At 33.4% G+C, this 24,278-nt stretch overlaps 1 protein-coding gene across 9 annotated transcripts in view; it reads left to right on the top strand.

Moving 5' to 3' along the window:
- CDC27 (cell division cycle 27) overlaps positions 1–18,056 on the top strand; it is a 59,795-nt gene extending 41,739 nt beyond the window's left edge. For 3 of the 9 annotated variants that reach the window (XM_039846830.1, XM_039846838.1, XM_039846837.1), the window contains 7 exons: positions 2,830–2,982; positions 4,033–4,241; positions 5,894–6,011; positions 7,837–7,965; positions 12,992–13,066; positions 13,800–13,956; positions 15,049–18,056. In XM_039846830.1, coding sequence (XP_039702764.1) covers positions 2,830–2,982; positions 4,033–4,241; positions 5,894–6,011; positions 7,837–7,965; positions 12,992–13,066; positions 13,800–13,956; positions 15,049–15,131 — 924 coding nt within the window. In that variant the 3' untranslated portion in view covers positions 15,132–18,056. Of the gene's footprint in view, positions 1–2,829; positions 2,983–4,032; positions 4,242–5,893; positions 6,012–7,836; positions 7,966–12,991; positions 13,067–13,799; positions 13,957–15,048 lie in introns of those variants that run through there. The other 6 variants (XM_039846834.1, XM_039846832.1, XM_039846836.1 and 3 more) reach the window with 4 other exon arrangements.
- Positions 18,057–24,278: the final 6,222 nt, after the last annotated feature.

Below are 24,278 nucleotides of genomic sequence, written 5' to 3'. Positions count from 1 at the left end.
GACTTAGGAGCTTTGCTTAGTACATAGAAACAAACACAGAAAGGCAGCCAAAATGGGAAGACAAAGAAGCAGAAACCATATGAGAGAATAGAACAGAGATCCAGAAATAATGGAGTCAAGCAATCTAACAGATGCAGAGTTCAGAACACTGGTTATAAAGATGCTCTATGAACTTAGGGAAGGGTAGATGAATTCAGTGAGAACTTTAACAAAGAGATAAAAATGGAAATGGAAATTATAAAAGGGAACCAGTCAGAATTGAAGAACTCATTATCTGAGATGAAGAGTATATTGGAATAAACAGAATGGATAAGGAAGAGGATCAAACCACTGATATAGAAGATGGGGAAGCCAAGGATGCTCAATCAGAATGGCAAGAAAAAAGAATCCAAGACTATAATAATAATTTAAGGAGCCTATAGGATGCAACTAAATGTAAAATACCCATGTCATAGGGGCACCTGAAGGAAAATAAGAAGTTGAAGAGCTATTTGAAGAAATAATGATGGAAAACTTCCCTAACCTGGTGAAGGAAATAGGCATACAACACAAACCCAGGAAATTCAGAGAGTCCCAAAAAAGATGAACCCAAAGAGGCCCACACCAAGACACATCATAATTGAAATGCCAAAAGTTAAATACAAAGAGAATCTTAAAAGCAAGAGAAAAGCAGTTAGTTACCTATAAGGAAGCACCCATAAGACTAGCAGCTGATTTCTCTAAAGAAACCATGCAGGACAGAAGGGCTGAGCACAAAATATTCAATGTGATGAAAACCCAGGATCTACAACCAAGAATACTTTATCCAGCAAAGCTATCATTTAGAGTCAAAGGACAATTAAAGAACATCCCAGACAAAAATAAGCTAAAGGAATTTATCACCACCAAGTCAGTGTTGGAAATGTTGGAAGGACTTCTTTAAGAAGAAAAAAAACATGTATCAAAAACAAGAATAAAGAATAGTAATAACTACATTCCTATCAATCAATAAGTACCTTACTTAGAAAAGAATTAAGTGCTCCAACCAAAAGGTAGAGTGGCTGAAAGGATAAGAAAACAAGACCCCTACATATGCTGCCTACAAGAGACTCATTTCAGATTAAAAGACACACTCAGACTAAAAAGAAGGAGATGGAAAACGATATTGCCTTGATGGACCTAGAGGGTACTGCACTAAATGAAATAAGTGGGATAGAGACAAATATCACATGATTTCATGTATATGTGGAATCTAAAGAACAAAATAACAACAAAAATGGAAATAAACTCACAGATACAGAGAATATTTTGAGGGCTACTAGATGGGAAGGGGGTTAGAAGGCAGCAGAAAAGGGCAAAGGGATTAAGAAGTACAAATGGATAGTTACAAAATAGACATGGAGATATAAAGTGCAGCATAAGGAAAATAGTCAATAATACTGTAATATGTAAGGGGGAGGAGGGGTACTAGATTTAGTGGGGTGATCACTTTGTAAGTTATATAGATCTCTAATCACTATGCTGTACAACTGAAACTAATATATTACTGTATACCAACTATAACTGAAAAAAAAGCCCATTGAATTGTACAATGTAAATACGAGCAACTAATTGTCTATTATATTTCAATAAAGCCAGAAAAAAAGAATAAAAAAAAGTTGTGTTTGACAAGCCCTTTTTAAAATTATTTCCAACCTGTTGTTTCACAGGCACTATAAAATACGTGAATTTTGTTGTTTCTCCTAATTATAGAGCAGATATTTAACTAAAGAAAGCCTTTATTTCAACTTAATTTTACGAAGGTTTTTTTCCTTCTTGTCTATGCCACAGTCATTTCAGAGAAAGCAATAGATTCTGAAAAATTGAAACCAAAAAGCTTCCAAAACCTGTATTTGGCTAATGGTAACCAATGCCTATTTGAAAAATGCCTATTCGAAAAACTTATCTGTATAACTTTTAAGAGATTTCAGGGAAGTTACGAATCATTAAGCTATCCTAGATAGTATATGGTTTCTTAGAATTAAGTTTCTAGTTGTATAAATAGTATTTCCTTTTTTTCTGTCATCTTCATTTCATTAAGAGCAGACTAGAGTATTCCTTAATTCTGAACTCGACGTTCAGAATTTTGAACTTATTGAGTTGATAAGCTAGGGAACTAATTCATTTTTTATAACCCAAAGTCTCAGACTTCAGGGGAAGAAAAGCACAGATCTGAGGGCTGTGAGTGTGGTGAGGAAATAATTTGGTCTGATAGAAGAGGAGGGGCCCTAAATCGAGAGAGTGCTGCGAAGGAAGAAGGAATTACTAGGTAGGGGCCACAGTGCCTGGCCAGGTGCTTAGCGAGCCACAGGATTGGTGGTCAACTGAACCTGTTTTTCCCCTAAAGTTTTCAACACAACTTCTTAATAAAAGTCAGTACAAAAATAGGTTTTGTGTTACAGAAGACATTCTTCTCTCACCTTTCTTGAGAGAGTTAGTCTGTAAAACCATCGTTAAAATTTGGAAATGTGTTTTTTGAGAGTAAGGTGATTGACCTTTTTAAATAACTTTGAAAAGATCTTTTATTTTTTTTTTTTTTCTTTTCGGTGGAAACTTAAATTTTCTTTTCAGAATTCATGTTTCTACTATGACTTGTGTATAAAAACTAGGTTAAGTGTAGATTTGATAGCATCAGTATTTGACCTACCATGGAAGGTTGCTCGATTTGCCTCAGTTTTGTGACTACTCATTCACAAAAACACCATAAAACAAGGCAGCATTTAGGTCCTATGAGAAGAGTGCCCAGTACTGTCCCTGTATATATGTGAATTGTATCAACTTGTTTTCCTCTTACGAGTTTTTGTATTTCAGGCTGAAAGAATATTCTCAGAGGTTAGAAGAATTGAGAATTACAGAGTTGAAGGCATGGAGATCTACTCTACAACACTTTGGCATCTTCAAAAGGACGTTGCTCTTTCAGTTCTTTCAAAAGACTTAACAGATATGGATAAAAATTCACCAGAAGTATGTAACTGAAACAGTTTGCTTATATAGCTATCTTTTGATCATCATTACCAAATGGAGATGAACCAAATAATTCAAACACCATTTAGCATCACCCACACCCTTCTCCAGAGGCAGGACTCGGAGAAGAAAGAGCCCTAAAATAGATGGTTCAGATTCACAAACAGAAAATTCACAGAGCAGATGTTTCATTCAAGATTAATCAAGATATGACTGTGTTAAAATTGCTGTTATCACCAAGAGTTCATTAAGCAAAAATTACATAGATTGAAAAGTGCTAATTTTACATTGAAATAGTAATTTTAATTGTCATTTTAAGACATAGGCACAATTCATTTACATGCTGCAGTCCTGTAAGAAATGTATTTCAGTGCATCTCAAGAATATTTAATGGTACTTTTGTAACATATTTAAGCTTAGAATTTAAAACAGTCATTTCTTATTCTTCATAGTTATGTTCTGTAGTCTCTATGAACACAGAATTAGCAAATACTGAACCATTGCTCCTAGAGGAAACACACACACCCTTACCTCACACAGATTATAATCTTAAACCCTAAAAAACATTTTACAGGAGAGAAAATGAGGTTCAGAGTGGTAAGGTGGCTTGCCTGAGGCCACCCTGCAAACAGTTACCAGAGTTGAGATTCAAACTGTCCATGTGGCCCCAGAACCTGAGCTTCTTGCATGCCACTGCACTGACCCCTACAGTTTACTTTCTGGTCACCTGACCTGCTGAAACAAGGACGCAGAGAGTTACCTTTTTGACAACTCAACTGAGAATGCGCCTATGAGGCAACTCATATTTTGCGTCTACCAATGACCACTAAAGCACTGCAAGTAACGATGTGGGTTTTACAAATTTTAGCAAGTAAACAATTTTGCAAATATGGAATCTGTGAATAATGGTTGACTATATCTATTAAAACTCTTTAAGTTTTTGTCTTTCCATTCTGAGATCTGAATCTTGATTTTAGCCATACATTTGGTTTTATTAGAAAAAAATAAAATAATAATTGTGTGTTTGGTTTTTGTTTCCATTTTTTTAAGGCCTGGTGTGCTGCAGGGAACTGTTTCAGTTTGCAACGGGAACATGATATTGCAATTAAATTCTTCCAGAGAGCTATCCAGGTTGATCCAAATTATGCTTATGCCTATACTCTATTAGGGCACGAGTTTGTATTAACTGAAGAATTAGACAAAGCTTTAGCTTGTTTTCGAAATGCTATCAGAGTCAATCCTAGACATTATAATGCATGGTAAGTGCTCATGAAGTGTAAAGACAGTATCTTATTATTGGGGCTGATACTCAGTAATTTTTTTGTTAGATATTGCGTTGTCATGAATTTGATTATTAATACTTAAGAGTGGTACGTACTGGTTGATAACTTCTGACCAAAGTGTTTTTATGTGAAATTTATACTTTTAACAAACTTAAATGAACTGATGATTATAGAATACCAGATCCTTATACTCAATGTCAACCTTTTCTCCTACCATACTTTTGCAAATAATTGGTTTTGTTACTTTGAGTTGTTACTTTTTCTTAGAACACTAAAATGGTGATTAGGATAGAAGGTAGTTGAGAAAGGGGAGAGGAATAGTATACTTCACCTATAGGGTAATAGAAAATAAACAGTGAAAACTAGTCACTAATTGTTGCTCCTTGGCAGTATTCTTCTAGTTTATTAAGTACTAGTTCTAGTTATTTAAGTTTATTAAGAACTCAGGTTTTGCAGTTTTTTAAGTTATGTTTCTATTTTACTTTTTTGTACTTGTGCACAAGTAGCCAAAAAGGAAGTTACTGCCTGGCTCATATTGTTATCAAATGAGGAAGACATGAAAAAGTTTGTTCTTATCTCTGCCTCAACCCTATGTTTACTGCTGACATTTTCCGGCATTTTCTTGACTGACTTAATAGTTAACATACCAAGAAGGGATGTTCTGGTATCATAACTCTCTATGGTAGTTGTTATGTCAGACATGTGTTTTTAATCTTTTGATTTAAGCTTTATAGCAGTTGAATTTTATCATTCTGTTTCTCACTAAATCTAAAGCGCTAATTACTAAAATATTTTTATGTACATATTTTTAATGGATTTTATCTCATTTCTAAATAGCATGGCCTGATAAGTGCTAGCTTCTGATATATTAAACAGCCAAGCCTTGCCAACACTACCTTCTCTTCACATAAATGTAAAAGTTCTCTGTAATATTTTAGGAATTCAGTTCTTAATAAGACTTATTTTTTAAATGTATGTCTATATTGCAATATAAATTCATAATTTCAAAGTCTATAAATTGTTAAGTTTATAGGAAAGGAGAAGAAAAACAAGACACTATGCATATTATAATTATAATATAAAATATATATATGCATTTAAACAAAGAATATGGAAATAGCATTGTTAGGAGTTCGGGGCTTTATAATCATAAAGGAAGGATCTGGTTAGAATCCTGATTAGCCATATAATCTTTGGGCAGGTTAATTTAACTTCTCTAAGCCTCAATTTCCTTAATGATAACAGTACCTTGGTTCTGTATGATAACAGTATCACCTTGGTTTCTCCTAGGATTAAATGAGATAATTTACATACAGAAAGAATTCAACAAAGTTTTTGGCACGCACATAATGACGACTAAGTAAACATTAGATATTAAATCTAGATTGTGGTGGTGGGTTTAAGGATGTTGTTTCTTTTTTCCCACGTTGTTATAGATTTATCTGATTGATTGTTTGATTTAATTTATTGTTCGGAATTGTAAAAGTGCCTTGTCTAAAATTCTTTGATGGTTTTTCTGTTTTTATACTGGTTTATTAAAATGCCAGATTCCACACACATTATTTTATTAGTTGAAATAAATTAGCCACTGCAGTTATATCTCTAAAGTTATACTTTTATACTTTCAGGTATGGTTTAGGAATGATTTATTACAAGCAAGAAAAATTCAGCCTTGCAGAAATGCATTTCCAGAAAGCACTTGATATCAACCCTCAAAGTTCAGTTTTACTTTGCCACATTGGAGTAGTAAGTAGTTTTGTAAACATGGTTCAAGTAATCTCCTTTTTGAAATGTGTTTGTTATCGACTTAATTGCTGTAACAAGAATTAGAGCTTTTTTGATATCGTTGTTATTCTTGAAACAATATGAATTCTTTTGCAGCCAGAAATGTCACCTTTTTTCTTGTCATAAAGAGAAATCACTGGAGAACTGTCATCTCTTGTGCAAGTAACTGAGTTTCTCTAAGCTTCTGTTTTATGAATGACAATACCACCTTGCCTACCTCATAAGGTTGTTATAAGACTCACATGAGATACTTAATATTTTTTAAAGCACTTTTACATGTTAATATTTAGCTCCTAAATGAAGTAATTAATATTTTAAGGTAAATGATTTCATGTGTTTTAGCTTCTGAGTGATACAGGCCAAAACTAATTAAAATTCTTATAAGGCAGTGTAGACACCAATTTTATGTTTATGTTTTTAAAATATATCTATCTGATAATAAGTTATACTTTGATAGGAAGAAAGTTATGTTTGTTTTTCTAAATCTCATTTATTAGTTTCTCTTTTTGTTCTTGCCCTCTCATACCTCTCTCCTCCATTTTTCCCTCCCCCGCCCCTCTGTCTTTCTCTTAGCAAGTTTGGTTTTGTGGGAATGGGCATACCATATCAGAAAATTATGTTATTTGGAATTTCACTATTCATTTTGGGGGAATAATTCTAGTTCTTTATACTTTTCTTAAAAATTGAAATGGTAACTTCATTTATAGTTAGATATTATACAAAATATGTAGAGAAAATATCTCGACTTAGAATTTTTTTTCATCACTTAAGATTAGAAAATCAAACTTAAGTATCTCATGATACCGTTGAGTAAAGTTGGACGTTTTTTAAAGTAGGCTTTTTTCTAAAGTTATTATGGAAGATATCATTTTAACATTTTAAGTGGTTTATTAAAAGAAGTTTTCAGGTAAGAGAGTATATTTTTCTCTGTTGGGGAACTGTTATTTCATATTTCAATCTTATGAGCAGAATATTTGGCCACATATAATAATACCCTTCTGCAAAGATCATTGCATAGATGGATATGGCAACCAGATGTTGGCAGTACCTACTCTCACATTCCTGTTACAGTGATATTGTTAAAGTTACACAGCCACTCCATTCACTCCACTTTATTTTAAGTTATTTAAAATAAATGATTTACTTCCTAGTATTACATATCAATGGTTTTCAAATATGTAAAACAGAAGAATTATTTTTGTAATAAATTTCTAAAATAGGTAAAAGTGTAATTGTTCTGAATGAAATAAGGTTAGTAAGGTTTAGAGCCAAATCTTTTAGGGGTTTTTTGAACATAGTTTTGAGAAGCCTAATACTTAGAGAACCTTAATAGACTTGTTGAAATGTGAGTATTGTCTAGCTAAATAGTACAGATTTTCTTCGTGAAGGAAAAACCAAGGTTTTTCTTGTCTTTTAGACTTAAAGGTAACCAAATGTCTTCTCTAAAGATAGAATCGTGATTATCATTTTGGATACTTAATGGCGAATTGGGCATGAGGGGAACTAGGTTCTGATCCCAGAGCAAGTTATATAACATCTCTGAATTTAGTATTCTCATTTTTAAAGTGAAGCGGTTAAACTAGAGTAGAAAGAGTTTAGAGATAATCTATTAATAGTTTAATGATGAATTATTAAATCCACTTAACCCAGTGGACAATCAGTGAGACCATAGAACCTTATCTCTAGTAGTTTTATGTTTATATTCATTTTGAGTCACATTATTTGGTTCTCACCTTTCTTCATAAATATCAAAAGGAAACATTAATAGGATCTTCATTTCTCACAGGTTCAGCATGCACTGAAAAAATCTGAGAAGGCTTTGGATACCCTAAACAAAGCCATCGTTATTGATCCCAAGAACCCTCTATGCAAATTTCACAGAGCCTCAGTTTTATTTGCAAATGAAAAATATAAGGTAAGATGTATATTTTAATGGTCTGCAGCACTGTATTGCTTAAATTTTGCCCCTTTTTTAATAAACCAAAAGTTATTTATACTTTAATTTTTATCTCGGTTCATTTCCCCCATTTTCAAAAGCTATCAATTTCATTGTCTTTGTGATTTCATTCATGAAATACTCATAGGAAGGATGGGTGTGTTGATATTTAGGAAAATGTGGTTACCTCTTATAAAGATTTTGTACATAGACAGTTTTTTCATCAGGGAGTTATTTTAAAGATAAGACCTAAACCATCATCTTAGGACTAAAATACATGAACAAGTGACATATGAATGTGTGTGCATTATTCAGCGAATATTTATTGAGTACCTATTATATGTCAGGTACTAGGAAAATTTGTTGCTTTTGCAAGCAAAGCATCCTTATTCCCTGCCATTGACTTACCATCTAGTCCCCTTCTATAAGGAAAACAAACAAATCATCACAAAAATAATACATGTTGAGTAGATAAAGGAAAAGTATGGTGAGTTATGTGAGCTTAAAACAAGGAGATAGTCTAGTCTGATATATTTCTCTCACTATTTTGCAAATTATGGAACTATAGCATGAAAAAAGATATTGAGGAAAGAAGATCAGGAAAATTGAGAAATAGAAGAGGCATAAAGTGACATGGAGTTTTTGTTATTTACTCAATCATAAACCATGAATACAAAGTTTTTGCTTTGAAATTCAGGTTACTTTTTTAATACATTCTGACTCTTCTCACTAAAAGGAGTAAAAACTTAACAACAACAATAAATTCCAGAATTTAAAAGCACAGAAATCTTGGGCCAAGTAATTCATTTTGGTATTTAGCAGACTCTTGCTCTAGAAATCTATTTTTCTAGGACACACTGAAATTGGCTGAAAATTGAAAAGTACAAAACCAGTGATAAGTTTTTAACTTTTTCAAGATCACTAAAGATATATAAATGAATCAAATATATAATTATTTTTTGTTATTTATTCAGTAATTCTTCTAATCATTATTTTTCTTTCTGAAGAAGTAGATGGCTAGTCCTATTGTTTTTGTCCTTTTAATGCAGCTTCTTTTAAACCTAATAAACACTTTTTAACTTTCAACTTACTTTTTAAGGTACTACAATTGTAATTCATTTGTTTTCACATTTTTTGCTTCATTGTACTTCTTTAGGTATGTGGTCAGGTTCTTCAACTGAAGGAATTTATTCAATTTATTATTCTTAAAGCCATTTTAATGCCAACACATTTACCAGCTATGCTATATAAATCATCCCTATACTTACTTCATAAAACCAAAATTCCGATCTGACCCATTGTCCAAGCTGTAGGGTTATAGCCATTTTTGAATACCAGTGTTGGGTTTGGCTAAATTATAAGGCCTACTTTTATGCATGGATTGGATATAGATATATCCAATATACCTATATTAAAATAAAAAGAGCCATAAAGAAAAGTTAGATTGCTTCTGAAATGTCTTGGCTCCAAAATGAAAATCAAATTGTGTGGCAAAAAAAACATTGCTAAACATCACCCTGTTTAATGTATTGTATTGTTATTATGTAAGTCATAAGTCTTTTAGGGCAAACATGAGAACTCTAATACAATGCTAGACACTATTTCTCAGTGATTGGGGGGCATGATAGATGCATAAAACCTTGATAACAATTATAACATGCACTCACAGAAAGAAAACACATCCATCCATCCTGTACCATGTGTGATGTAGCAGTGGATGATTGGGGTTCATCATCCTGATTAAGATTTCTTTATAGCAGTGGTTCTTAAAGATGGTGTGGGAACTTCTAGTGGTCCCCAAAAATCCTTTCAAGAAGTCCACAAGGTTAAACTATTTTCATAATAATATTTTAATGTTATTTATTTTTTTCACTCTCATTCTCTCATGAATGTCCAGTGGAATTATCCAAAAGCTACATGATGTGATGTCATAACAGAGGCATAGAAGAGAGTCCAGCTGTCTTCTATTAAAATTTGCAAAAACATTAAGCAGCGCCACTCTTCTCGCTCACTTATTGTTATGAATAATCGTTATTTTTCATTAAAAATATTATTTGTCAATATGTAATGGGTTTATTATCGTTACCTTTAAATTAATAATGATAAATGAAAATTTTAAATTTCTGATACGGTAAGTATCGATAGCTATAAGACACATTAGTGAAAGCTCTTTGGGTTAGTCAGTAAGCTTTAAGAGTATAAAGAGGTCCAGAGACCAAAAAGTGTGAGAACTGCTGCTTTGCAGTATTAAAATCAATCTCAAGCTTCTTCATTGTGATATAGGCTTTGTCAGCCCTCATTCGTAATGTTTGACAGGTTTAACTGAATGGTCTTGAGTAACTAATATCCATGACCACAGATCTTTCATGTTAATACTCCATTTCATGTATATTTTATAACATTTAACACTATGGAAGGAAAAAAGAACATCTACTTAATGAATTTTTGATGTTTAATAAACCTTTCATTTCCTGATGTGCAGGTATGATTCTCAGACATATTCAGTCTCACAGTCCTTGGAGTTTGTCTCCTGAGTTGCCAGCAGTTAGGGATAGAGTGAAGTAGTAAAGACGTACCCAACCCCCCTACATATGCTTTGGTAAAAGACAGCATTTTAAACAAATAGACTGCCCGTGAAAGTGTGTGTGTTGCCTTCACTCTTCTTTTTTATTCCTCTTTTTTTTTTTTTTACAGAAAATTTCAAATATCACTGTGATAATGAATCCCTGTGAATCTATCACCCAACCATTTTCACACTACATCCCACAAAAAGATTTTAAATAAATCTTTTATTTTAGATAATGCCAATAAAAAATTTACAAAAGCCAAGAAATTACATTTGACTTTAGGTTAAAGGGAGGGGAAAATGTGTAAAATTCAAACTGTGAAATAAGATTGGTTCCTTATTCTCTATACCCTTTTTAGAAAAATAAAACCAAAATCTTACGTCAATCAGTGAAGAAATTCCCTTACATCATCTATACTCCATAATCCTCTGATAACCTTTACTAGCCAACTATCTTTGATCACTGCTTTATTGTTTATATCTTTGTGGGTTTTTTAATGAAAGTAATGTGCTTATTACAGAAATATTCCAAATAATATGTAAATATAAAAAATACAATGTTGAATATGCCTCATAAGCTTATCCTCCAGGGAGAAGCAGTATTAACAGCTCAGAACATAATCTCCAGGTCTTTTTCTTATTATTGTATATTTTTTGATTGGTTGTAACAATGTAGGCTTATACTATTGTGGTAGGCAGAATAAAGGCCCCTCAAAGATGTCCATCCCCTAATCCTGGATACCTGTGTATATGTTACCTTACATAGCAAAATCGACTGCAGATGTGATTAAGAATATGGACCTTGAGTAGGGAAGAATATCTTGGATTATTTAGATGCATCCAACCTAATCACATAAATCCTTAAAATTGGAGGATCTTTTCTAGCCCTAGTCAGAACGAGCATGAGGAAGACTCAGCCTGTCTTTGCTGCCTTTGAAAATGGAGGAAGGAAGCAACAAGTCAAGGAATGTGGGCAGCCTGTGGATGCAAAGAAAGGCAGGGAAACAGATTCCCTCCAGAAAGGAAGGCAGCCATGCCACCATCTTGATTTTAGCCCAGTGAAACTCCTGTCAGGCTTATAACCCATAGAACTGTGATAAAAGATGTCTTATTTTAAGCCATCAAATTTATGGTAATTTGTTATGACAGCAATTAATACAACTACACATGTGTTTATGCAACTTGCTTTTTTCACAAAATACCCTTGTTAATAGATATTTAGCATTTATCTTTTTTTTTTATCCTAACTTACATCAAAATTTGTTTTACTTCAAAGAAGTATAGAGAAGAAAAAAAGTAGATAACCTCTGTGGACATTATGGGAAATAAAGTATTATCATGTTAGAAAACTCAAAAAGTAGAGAAAGCTACCAAAATAGAAGGGTTACCCCCCCTCCCTTCAATTATCCTCTCCCCAAAGGTAAACTATTTTTATCTTGTTTAGGAGCACATATGTATTGATTTCTACCAGAAAAAAAGGTAAAAATTATGTATATGCCCACAAATATATTTAGAAAATTTGTGCAAATACCCACATAACTGTATTTGTATGTGTGTGGTATATTTGTTTTGTCACAAAATAGTACTGTACATATTTTTTTGCATCTTGCTTTTGGGATTTCTTTGTTTTTTAGGATACAATTGAGCACCTACAGATCTGGTGTTCCATAATGCTAAGTCCTCACAGTTTGCATCAGTTTACATTTCCACCCTCAGTGATGAGAATATTTGATTCCTCTCACTCATGGTAACTTTAACTTTAAATTATTTTTATTTTTGGCCATTGGCTGGGTGAAAAGTAGACAATTTCTCACATGGGGAACCACTTTTTTTTTAAATCATTATATCATTCCTTTAAATACAAATTTAATTCTCCTGTCCTCTCAATCTCCCCAACCTTGTAGCAATGGTCAAAAGATTTCTAAACAGTTTTAATTCAATTCAGAGAGTTAAATTTGAGGCTTTCATCATTAGTTAAAATGGCAGGTTGGTATTCAAAGCTTAGTGTAATGCAGGGGGATCTATTATCAGAACTTTGGACTTCTTTTGTTCTGCAATGGTAGTTTTCAAAAAACTAACACTTTGATGAAGTATTGTTATTTTAAATAAAATGGTGACAAAAGCAAGATTGTCACCATCTGAATGTGTGTTTTTAGTATACTCTGGTGAATTTCTGTCATTTCTTAGTTTCTATTATAGTATTTTTTATGCATTTTCACAAGAAGAATCAATGGAGATAGGGAAGTATATTAAGATCTAATAAGCTTTGTCTAACCAATTGTATATTTTAAACTAATAAATAAAATGCTTTAAAAAAACAACAAAAAAAGATCTTGTAAGCTTTAGTGAAGATGACTTGGGAAATAAAATAAAAACACTTGCTTAGTCAACATTTTGTAAAAGTTTGCTACTGTTTTTTTTTTTTTTTTTTTTTTTCAGTCTGCTTTACAAGAACTTGAAGAATTGAAACAAATTGTTCCCAAAGAATCCCTCGTGTACTTCTTAATAGGGAAGGTAAAGATTGGGGCCATGATCCTAAATGTGGCTTTCAAAACAGATATTAACTTTTGAAGAATAAATGTGTAATATTTACTGTGCAACATCTATGGAGCAAATGCAATGAGAGCTTTAAATGAAATGCTCTGGGAATAAAGAATGGATTTAGTTTTAACATTTAAGATGATATCCTAATGAAGGGGATGAAGGAGCAAGAACACACACCCCATACTCCTAACCCTAATATGGCTTCGGAAGTATATTAGTACTTGCAGCCAAAGGGCAGTGTAATGAGTTCATAACTTGAGACTATCTCATGGAAAGCCCTTTGCTTCCAATTATCTGTAAATTATGTACCAAAAGAAAAAAATTAAATTCAATAGAGACCGGGCTCCCAGATGCCAGTTGGTTAACGTAACTGGAAATGGTGGATAGATGTTGAGAGCTGAAATAATTCCATTTAAAACCAGTGGTAAATGAACGCTAATTAAGCAGTTTATAGTCCATTTCTTTCCAATGTCATTGTTCCATTCAGAGTGTGATTTCATTAGAAACTCAGTAGAGACAGGGAATTCTAAAAATATCTGAATATATTTGGTATGAGTTCTTCAAGAGGATGAGAATGTCCTACTCCTCAGAATGGGTTTAATAGCACATAGATCAGGAGCCTGCTTTAATTTTTAAGTGCTTAGGATTTTATAGTTGAAGCTCACAACTTAATGAAAAATGTAGTGCTGCTGTTTATTTTTAGGTTTACAAGAAGTTAGGTCAGACGCACCTCGCCCTGATGAATTTCTCTTGGGCTATGGATTTAGATCCTAAAGGAGCCAATAACCAGATTAAAGAGGCCATTGATAAACGCTACCTTCCAGATGATGAGGAGCCAATAACCCAAGAAGAACAGATCAGTGAGTATCATCTATATGAATTAGGTTTGTTTGTGGTTACTCAAACCAGAGAGCTAGTGAAACACCACATGGGAGTTAGGTAACATGGACCAGATGTTTAGTTTTATTTTTCTAACTATGGTATATTCTTTATACCAAGTGGAATCTTAAGGAAATTGAACCGGGTGATATAATAACAAAGTAGATATGGAGTCAAGTAAGCATTCTCAGTTCTGGTTCAATTTTGTTGTGTGCCTTTGACAAATTTATAGCTGGTTTTTTACCTGGGCCTCAGTTTATGATTGAATATGTAACTAATGCCTGCCTTACTTTCTTTGTAGGAATGTAGTGGGTGGGTGGTGGAGTGGAGATGATAGATGTGATGATACGCTGAAAATATAAGTGCTAAGGGAACGAATAATAAATGTGTGGGCATTTTAAGGTGTTGACAGATCTGTAGTAGTGGCTTTTCCAATTCTATGTAGCTCTGACAAATCCAAATATATGGCTAATATATTCAAACTGAGGGGGTCAAGAAAAGAGAGAACAAAGAATTATAGTTTAAGGCAATAAATACTTTATCCCTAAATGGAGTGTATATCTTAAAACAACTAGTGAGAACCAAAACATAAATAAAAGAATTTAATAACTTCTGATGAGACAAACTAAGATGCCTTTGTTCCTGAAAACTTACTGTAGGGCTTTCATTAAAATTATAAGCACCTGTAATCCCAATAACCCTTTTTACACTAAAGGTTATTTTCTGTATTTCTGTGAACTAGTGGGGACTATCCCCAACGTGGAGGGGAATGTTGGTCGTTTTTTAATGCCTCAGAAAACTAGTTCAGATTCCTAAAGTAGAAATAAGGACTTCATTAGGGAGAAGCAGTTTTAGTAGTTAAAACTCTTAAAAGTTAAATGCAATAAACTAATCTCAGACGTTGCTATAAAGTAAGGAACTTGAATTGCATTGTATTGAAGGATATCAGGATTTTTAAGAACCTTTATTTAAGATCTCATTTTTCTGAGTATAATAGTTTTCCTTACTTTTTTTCATGATCTTATAGGAATTATTTGTGAAACACCTAACCGTAGGCTTTTTATTTTTTTTAGTGGGAACAGATGAATCCCAGGAGAGCAGCATGACAGATGCAGACGACACACAACTTCATGCAGCTGAAAGTGATGAATTTTAACTTCTGGAAATCAGACTTTTACAACTGGATGTGTGACTAGTGCTGACATGTTTCTCGTCCCTCCATATACTGAGTCTTCACTCTTGAGCCGGCAGTGTCATCATCCATCACTTAGACCATGAGTGTGCCACTTTCATTGGACCCTGACTGTACACAGAATGAAAGGCAGTGCAATATTTAGCTTCTAATAAGACTGGCTCTGTTACCAGTATGAATGACAATTTAGGGGGGGTAGGGTGGGGAACTTTTTTTTCTTTAATCTCCCTTTGTTGGAAAGCTATCATGAAAGGAAGAGTTATGTTTTATCTTGGAGGAACCATTAGATATGGAAAATAGTGATGAACCAGAATTTCTTGGTTATTTTTCCAAAAAGTTGTTTTTATTTGGTTCTGTTCCTGATAAACAGAGTGACTGACCTTCACTTCTAGGTTCTTCAAGAATGGTGTTAGCAAGTGCCAGATGGAACAATAAAAGACATTGCCTATAACAGAATAACTTGATTGCCAAGGAATGTAAATTACCTTAAACTTGCAGTGTCTCCCATAAACAAATGTAGTGGGCATATTGAGACTCATGTAGGAATCAAATATCCTTCCATACAGTGTACACTTATTCTTGGCAAGAATGCTTTAATGTCTAACCAGGAATTTTAATTTATTCATCTTGCTTCAAAGTGTTGATCATTGTTGTCTTGATATTGCAAACTTTAAAGTTGGTCCTTACCATATTGCCTCTTCGCTGAGCTCTGTGGAATCACATTCAGAGATGACAGAGTGGTTGCCCACTGAAAAACCAAAACAATTCCCTTAACCATTCAAGTTCACCATAAGAATCAAAATGAGAACACTAAAGTAGAGAGACTTTAAGAGATCATGATAGTGAAAGCCTTAATGCAACCAGAATTGTACCATAACCTTGAATCTATATTTGTTCAAGACAGTATCCCTTTGACTTTTCTAAGTATTTAAGCAGGGTGCAAGAATGCGTGCTCACCTTTGGTTGAGGTCATTTCCATTCTTTTCAGCTCTCTGCTTCAAATTATTTTCAGTAATGCGAGTCACCAAAATGTTTACTGAGTAATTGGGTTTAGGATATTGGATGCAAAAAAAAAAAACCTCATGAAGAAGTTAAGTTCTCTCTTGAGTTTGTCGTAATATAGGTTGGTGTCTTTGGGGAATGGCCACAATTTTAAAGATCTAATTATGCATAATAAAATGGGAATTATTGGAATTTCACAGTAACAGATTTAAGGTCTTAAATTGTGTATCTCATTTATTGTAATGTATTGAAATTTTTAGAGAAACTTTAGTTGTTAACATTTTATTAAGTGCCAATGTCAGAATATAACAAATTATAGTTTCTTATGAATGACAGGCCTGCAGTTATTATTTTGGATTATTTGATGAAGGACAAACTTAGCTACTGGTTACTTGTTTTAGTCAAGCTGTGAAAATGAGGTGGATTACAGAAGATGTGGAAAAAAATTTAGCCTGTAGACCCAGCAATTTTCTATCATTTACTACTAGTCTGCTCATTTAAATGTGGATTAGATATCATTATCAATTAATTCAAGTCAGAGTCTTAGGTTAGGTATTGGGTGCCAGAGAGGTATTTAACAAAATTTCCTACCTAAATCTATGTATATGTGCTGCCTAAAAAAATTATAAGAAAAAGGAAAGGTTGGGAGTAAATGAATATCATTAAGAATTCCCAAAGGCTAGCACTTGGGTTCTAACAAATATTTCATTTTATTATCCATTAGTTCTGTAATATTTAATTTTATATTCTTTTATTTTTTTAATTGGCAAATCTTAAAGCCAACTGTATAACAGTATCAAATAAAGAGTTTCATAGAAAGCTTCAACCTGAGCTCTATGTTATAAAGCCTAGAGAAAGCTAAGCTCAGAAAATAATTCGCTGGTACATAATTAGTTATCTTTTTGTAGTAGGAATTTATGTCCTGTGCCAGAGATGAGTGGGAGTCTTTCTGGTACTAATTTTGAGACTAAGGATAAAAGGATAGTTGTGGAAAGCACACCATGGCATGGTTGGCTGAAGGACGGACACTCAGCCCAAGTTTGGCCTGATTTCATTTTTCCTCACACTTGCTTTTAAAGTCATTTAAGTATTTGAAGCCTTATTGCCCACCTAGTACTGTTTTTTGCTTCCTTCTCCCCACACACATGGAATGGGGCTCAAACAACCAGAGGAAGACATACATTTTGATAAAGCAAAATGATGTTTGCTTCAAATTTCAGAAGTTACTTTGAAGGAAATTAAAAATATTAAGTACTTTATATCTTTTTATTTCTCTAAGCTTTTCACACATATACATATATATATATATTACACACACACACACACACACACACACACACTTTTGTTATTCAGAAGTTTTGTTGTGGCATCGGATATTTTTCCCCCTTTAGAAATGGTTCTTAACTCTGGGATTTTAGAAAGTTGGAAATATTTTTTCAAGAGAACAATGGTACTCAAAATAATGAAAGGTGGTCCCTCCTTTTTCAGTATTTCATTACTTTAAAATTTTTATTTTTTCCAAGAACTGCAAGTAACATTTGAACCATGCTGCTGTTGTACCTTAAACAAAAACTCAGTGATAACCAATATTTAGTCTATTAAAAATGCTCTTTTTGAAGAAAAAAGTTTGGAAGTCTCTGATTAGCCAGAGTCACGGTATGGGTCTTCACTGAGAAATATGGTGATGCATTTTCTTTTCAAAACCAGGGAAAATGCAAGTGTGGGTGTGATGTGTGTGTTCTCTTTGCATTGAAACAATGTAATTTTGTGTCTTCTTTTTTGCTTTTCCTGACCTATTTCAGAAATTGTACAGTCTTGGGGTAAGGGGGAGTCTTTTCTGTTAATATATTTGCAATTCATTAAAGGATATGGAAAACCCAAATAAATTACTTTTGAAAGCAATTTATAATCAAGTCATTAAAGCTATATAAGAGCTGTGCCATCTGTATTTTTATAGTCAGGCACAGCAAACTAGTTAAAAATTACAGTTTTATGTTCCACAAAAGTCTAGGGCAATATTATTTAATTTTTTTTTTTTTTTTTACTTACGCCCTCTTACACATACATTTTTTAAACTCATGTTCTTTTTCAGTATTATTTGGAATTTTAAAATAAATGTTGTGACCAAAAAATGGTAATTTTTAGAATATATATATTTTTCAAACTAGAATCCCCTTGCCAGCAACTGCTACTTTGCAAGTCAAATGCTTATTTTTTAATCATGTGATTTCTGAAATTTCTTTAAAACGGACACGAAGCTTTTTTGTTCCAATTAAAATATATTTTAAAAATCAAGATCTAAAAAAAGTAAAATAGTAAAACTAAATTTTACTCAAGTTTCATATCCTAAAGTGGAGAGAGCTGAAGGGTTTTGTTCAGACTTGAAGAAAGGGGGTTAGCAACAGAAAAACATGAAATAGGATGAGCTAGGCTGGTCAGAGGGAACAACAGACTCCATAACCTTCCCTAGGACCTGCCATTTACCATCAGCTGGACAGGCATAACTAGAAGTGTAGACAGGAATTATTTGGCTTGTTTAGCTGCTAATTAATGATTCATGAAGGTTGGGTATAGATTTTATTTTTATTTGTAAATGCAAACTTTGCTAAATAGCTATGTTTAATGAAATCTTGGCATGTATACTGTGTTCATTGATTTTTATATAATGTTTTCAGACCTCAACCCTATAAGGTTAAGTATTACTCTATTTTACGAAAGAGAAAAGAGGCCCAGCTATTAGATGATAGAGCTGGACACTTTTGGCATGAAAATATGTTCAAACGCTTTTTATTTAGCTTTGGACTTCCTCTGAAAGTTCAATCGTGTCTAATGTTAGGTGCCCTCTATCATTTTGAAATTGTCTACTATAGAGTATCATAAAAGTTCAGGTTTTACAGAGGAAACTATTATTAACCATAGATTCAGATCTATGATATACAAAGTTCTTTGATGGGGCTTTGATCTGTATCCTGCCTCTCTACTTCTCATGCTGAAATTGAAAGTATGTTACCATCCTCAAGTGACTAGAACTTGCTTTAAAATAGAAAAATTTAAGTCCTCAATTTTCTTTTGGTTCTTTCATGTTTTTTACCACTTGCCATTTTTTTTAAAAAAGCATTTTTTTTTAATAGTCAACATCCTCAAAATAGAATTTTCAATTTGGAGCTAAAGCTGTATTTGAGAAAATTTAAGTCCTTGTAAATGCATAATCCTTCGCTGGACTTTGATTAAGGAAAGGAATAACTGGAAGCTAAGAAGAACAGTGAAGTAGGATTAAGATTTCTAATTATGTATTTTTAAAAAGCACTAAGCTGGTATCTAGGAAATGTAGATTTTGCCCATTAGTAGCTGTGGGACTCTGAACAATTCACTTAAACCTTTTTCTCATCAATACAGAGAAGATCAGGTTTATCCTTCTTAGCTTACAGAGGACTAAGGATCAACTGTGATAAATCATTGTGGAAGTACTTTGTAAAACTAAATCACTATAAAAATATACAGTAATATCAATAAGGTGGAGATGATGTTATGAAAAACTGGGTCGATCCCGAAACATGATCCTGTGAGACAAGGTCATTGTAGAACAGTAAGCTTTTAATCTAGAACAGGGATTATGTGTGGCCTGCAGGCCCAACCTGCCTGTTGCCTGTTTCATTTCATTGGAACACAGCCATGTCCATTTGTTCTCATACTGCCTATGGCTGCTTTCTTACTTTAGTGACAACTAGTAGTTGCATGGAAACTGTATGGCCTACAAAGGCTTACCATTTACTGTCTGACATATGTACATATGTGTGTATGTGTGTACACTATATGTAGTATAGATTATACTGTACATATAATCTGATATAATTTATATTTTGCAACCCTTGATCTAGAACTTATAGCTATGTTGGCATAACATCTGTGCATTGTCCAAATAATATGTTGTCCCAGGTGCTAGATTCTTAATACTTTGTGAGTTAACATGTCACCGGACAAGGTGCTACTACACAAGAAAAATTTGTCAATAGTTCTTAGTTTCTTAATGAAAAGTCTTGATTGAGTCAAGGAATTTCTTTGTATACAATGGCACTCAAATTTACTGCCAGTTTGTAGCACTTATACCAACCGATGCTACATCTGTGTCCATAATCATTTGCATATCTGGAATAATACTAGCATTCATTTGCTTTTTAGCATTTATGGATCACTTTGATACAAGAATAATCTTTCATCTTTACAGTCTTTTAAAATAAGACGTATTACCTGCTTAATACAAGAAGAAACTAAGGCTTAGAGAAACCAAGAAATGAAAAATCTTTTTCAGGAACAGCTTGGCAGACTTTTGCTTACATGTTATTGGCCAGGACTGGGTCATATAATCATCTCCAGCTGCAAGGGATGCTGGTAAATTTAGAATCCGGTAAAAGGGAATGGGTTTGCATGACTGGCTTAAATAGATCATGATTTATCTCTGAGGTTGGACATAAGGAAACAGATTTTACTAACAAAGACAAGGGGAGGAATGATTGTCGTCTCGGCAGCCAAGACCACCTGCCACACTACTGTAGAGGAGTTCATGCTTTTTGTCCGTTTATCTTGTATTCAACTTAGTGAAACATTCTAAGAGTTTGTGGGGTTTCTATTTAAGATGATGTTATCTGCAAATAATGACAATTTAAGATGATGTTATCTGCAAATAATGACAATTCCTTTTTAATCCTTGTATAAAATACCTCATTTTTTAAAATGCTGTGGCTAGGGTCATCAATATTATATTAAGCAGTAGCAGCTAGAATAGCAAGCACTTATTGCTTTATTCCCAGTTTTAAATTGCCTCTTAATTTTCTCAAGCTTTTAACTCAATAATACAATCTAAAGCCACTAATATGTAATATGTTCCTTTTGTTAATCTCTCCAATCTCAACACTGAATTCTCACTTTACCATTTATAACCATTGATACTCAGGACACCTCATTTCTGTCGCTAGTTTTCTATGGTTTTTATCATAATTAGGTGCTGAAATGTATGTTTTTAAAAAGCATATTGAAACTTCTGGGGCTGGAAAACAGTGGCAGTGCCTGATTACAAATGTGCCCCTCACTCCACCAAAATGATAATAAAATCAAGTAGAATCAATAAAAGTTACACAGAGTTCATACTTTCATTACTGGGAGAACACTAACTTCACACTACTTGTAAAAAATGTTTCCGTTAGGGATCTTGCTACGACCATAGCCAGTGGGTGTAGAGAATGAGAAGAGGTTAAATTGCTCCATGGGACAGCGGAATGGAGTAGAAAACTTTGAGGAACCCCAGATAATCTACAAGAGAGAAAAAGTGAAACAAATGCAGAATACTGAATACAGGACTTGGTAGATCATAATCCTCACTTTAGGGAAAGGTTTGAAAATGTGTGGAACCAAGAGCAGCAGCCTCAAAGAAGTAGTGTTTCTGGGAGAGAATCAGATGTGAAGAAGAGGTGGTGAAAGGAAAAAAGGAAAAATGAAAGACTGGCAGAGAAGAAAAGCAAGGTACACTGACCTTTCTTCCCATCCTCACCAGCAAAATACTTAAACTGCACAAAAGATGGTGGAGCAGACAGATTAAGTGCTCCAAAATGAAGACTTCTGTCCACAAAATTAGGAGTATAGCAAACAGTCCATATACATACAAAACCATTTCAAAAAGTCAGAAAAATGTAAATTAAAGCCTTTCTGCTGATGAAAAATCTCCCCCCAAAACAATGACAAAACTAAAGAAAAGAATTTTTTTAAAAGCATGACGAAGTGAAAAGCCACCTTAAATTTAGGGGGAAAATGTTGATAAATTTGACTATATTAAAAACCCATTGCATGACAAAATAAGACAGATGACAAGCTGGGAAGAAATATTTGCCCATATAACAGATAAAGAGCTAATATTCCTAATATAGAAAATGTTTTGAAATTTTAAGAGGATTAGACATGAACACACAATTCACAGAAAGATGTAAAAATGGCCCTTAACCCATTTCCTATTTAAGAAAAAAAAAAAGTGCAGCTCCCTGCTAGCATTAATTTAATTTTACATAATCACGCTCTTTGAGGCTGAGGCAAATCTGACTTGTTTTAAATGTGAAAATAAAATATAAAAACTGTTCTTGTGGTTACTTCTAAACAGAACTTATCTCTAATTCTAATATAACAAATGTATACATAAATCAGATTCATCAAATGAATCTTCAGCTCACAACTGTTTGAGAATGATGTTAACCACGTAGGAATGCTATGTTTTCTAGGATTTGATATTTCCACCAAGAGAATTACTATATTTTGTAAATGGAAATACCACTACTAAAAACAGAATGCTATAAATAGAATGATGTCATTTGTTTCCAAAGACTATTGATATACGAGGGCGATGAGAAAATGATAATAAAAGCGAGATGGTTCATGGCAGACTTTGGAGATAAGGTTAGGACTCTGATCCGCGAGTTATCTCGGGGTAAACGCTGAGGCCATAAGCGCTGCTGGTGAGTGTTCTCCGGGCAAATGGAAAATGGGTTAAACATGAAAAGTTGTTCAGCTTCACTCAAGAGAAATGCAAATTAAAACTACATTGAGATACAATTTCTCACCTAACAGATTGACAGAAATTCAAAACTTGAGTGTACACTCAGTTGGCAAAACTGTGGGAAACCCGCTCTCCTACACTGGTGGTAGGAGCGGAAGATACACCTCATATTTTTGAGATGTATCTAACTCCATATGCATCTTCCCTTCACCCAGCAGCCTCGCTTCTAGGAAGCTACCCGGAAGATACACCTCAAAAATATGAAAATACATTTGCATAAGTTTATTATAGCATTATTTGTAATTGCAAAATATTGGAAACTAAATGCCCAAGCATAGAAGATTGGTTAGATAAACTGGTACACACACGATAAGAGTACTATGCAACTGCAAAAAAAAAAAAAAAAAAAAAAGATGCTCTCTGTAAACTGTTATGGAATGATTTCCAGATAGTAAGTGAAAAGTAAAGTGCAAAGATCGTGCTACCTTTTGTGTGAGAAGAAAAAAAGGAAGTAAAGACATACATCTGTATGTTTCACAGAAGGAAACACTGAAAAGATAAACCAGAATTAATGAAGTTGGTTATACATAATGGGTGAGATAGAATGGACTGAAAGGAATTTGGGAAGGAATGACACATGGACAGAAACCTAACTGCTAAAAGCAGGCAGCATTCAGTTACTAGGGTTCATGAGAGAGAACCCAGTGACCTGTGCTATTACTTCAGAATAAATAGAGTCAACGTATATCTACTTGCATTTTACTTCAGGTTTACTGAATATCATTGTCCAATGATTCTTAACTAAGCTGATGACAATGATAATAAAAGGAAATTATGCATACGTGATATTGTAAAGGAAAATCAATACCAATGAATGGATATAGGGGCAATATGTACAACTCAGGATCTCTTCTCATATTTTAATCCAGAAGGACAGAGTCCTAAAGACTAAACAACAACAATGGCATTGGCCAATCTTTATTGAGCACCCACTATGTGAAACTCTTTACCTGTGTTAATCCTTACAACAACCCTAGGGGGTAGGTATTATTATTGAGAAAACCGAGGGCTAAAGTCATTAAATATTTGCCTAAGATTCTTCATGGTAAAACCATTGCTGTTGCCATCTTATCTCTTCAAATTTTTAATAAATATTTTAGCCAACAATTATTTATTTAGGCTTCTGTGCTTGGTAGTGTATTATGAAAAATAAAATATAGAAGAATTTCTGCCCTCATGAAGCTTACGATCCATTCAAAATCTTTAAATTAGTTTTTGAATAAGTGAAACTTTGACATGGTTCAAAAGCTTAAAAAGAGAAAATTCTCTTTACACTTCATTTTCCAGCTACTTGTCCTCCTTCCTTGGAAGCAACCAGTGTTATCTAATGTGTATCTTTCCAAAAACATGGTTTAAGTGTGTACAAATACATATGTAAAGGCATTTTTTCTTTCCTTCCTTACACAAATAGAAACATGTCATAAACATCGTTTGATACTATTTTTGATTTTTCATTTAACATATTTCCAGAGATCGCTTTCTAGCAGTACTTGTAGATAAGACTTCCTCTT

Source organism: Pteropus medius, unplaced genomic scaffold (genome assembly GCF_902729225.1).
Source record: "Pteropus medius unplaced genomic scaffold, Ma_sr-lr_union100, whole genome shotgun sequence".
Lineage (NCBI taxonomy): Eukaryota > Metazoa > Chordata > Mammalia > Chiroptera > Pteropodidae > Pteropus > Pteropus medius.
The sequence above is the reverse complement of the archived record's forward strand: the minus strand, read 5'-3'. Positions and strand labels throughout refer to the sequence as shown.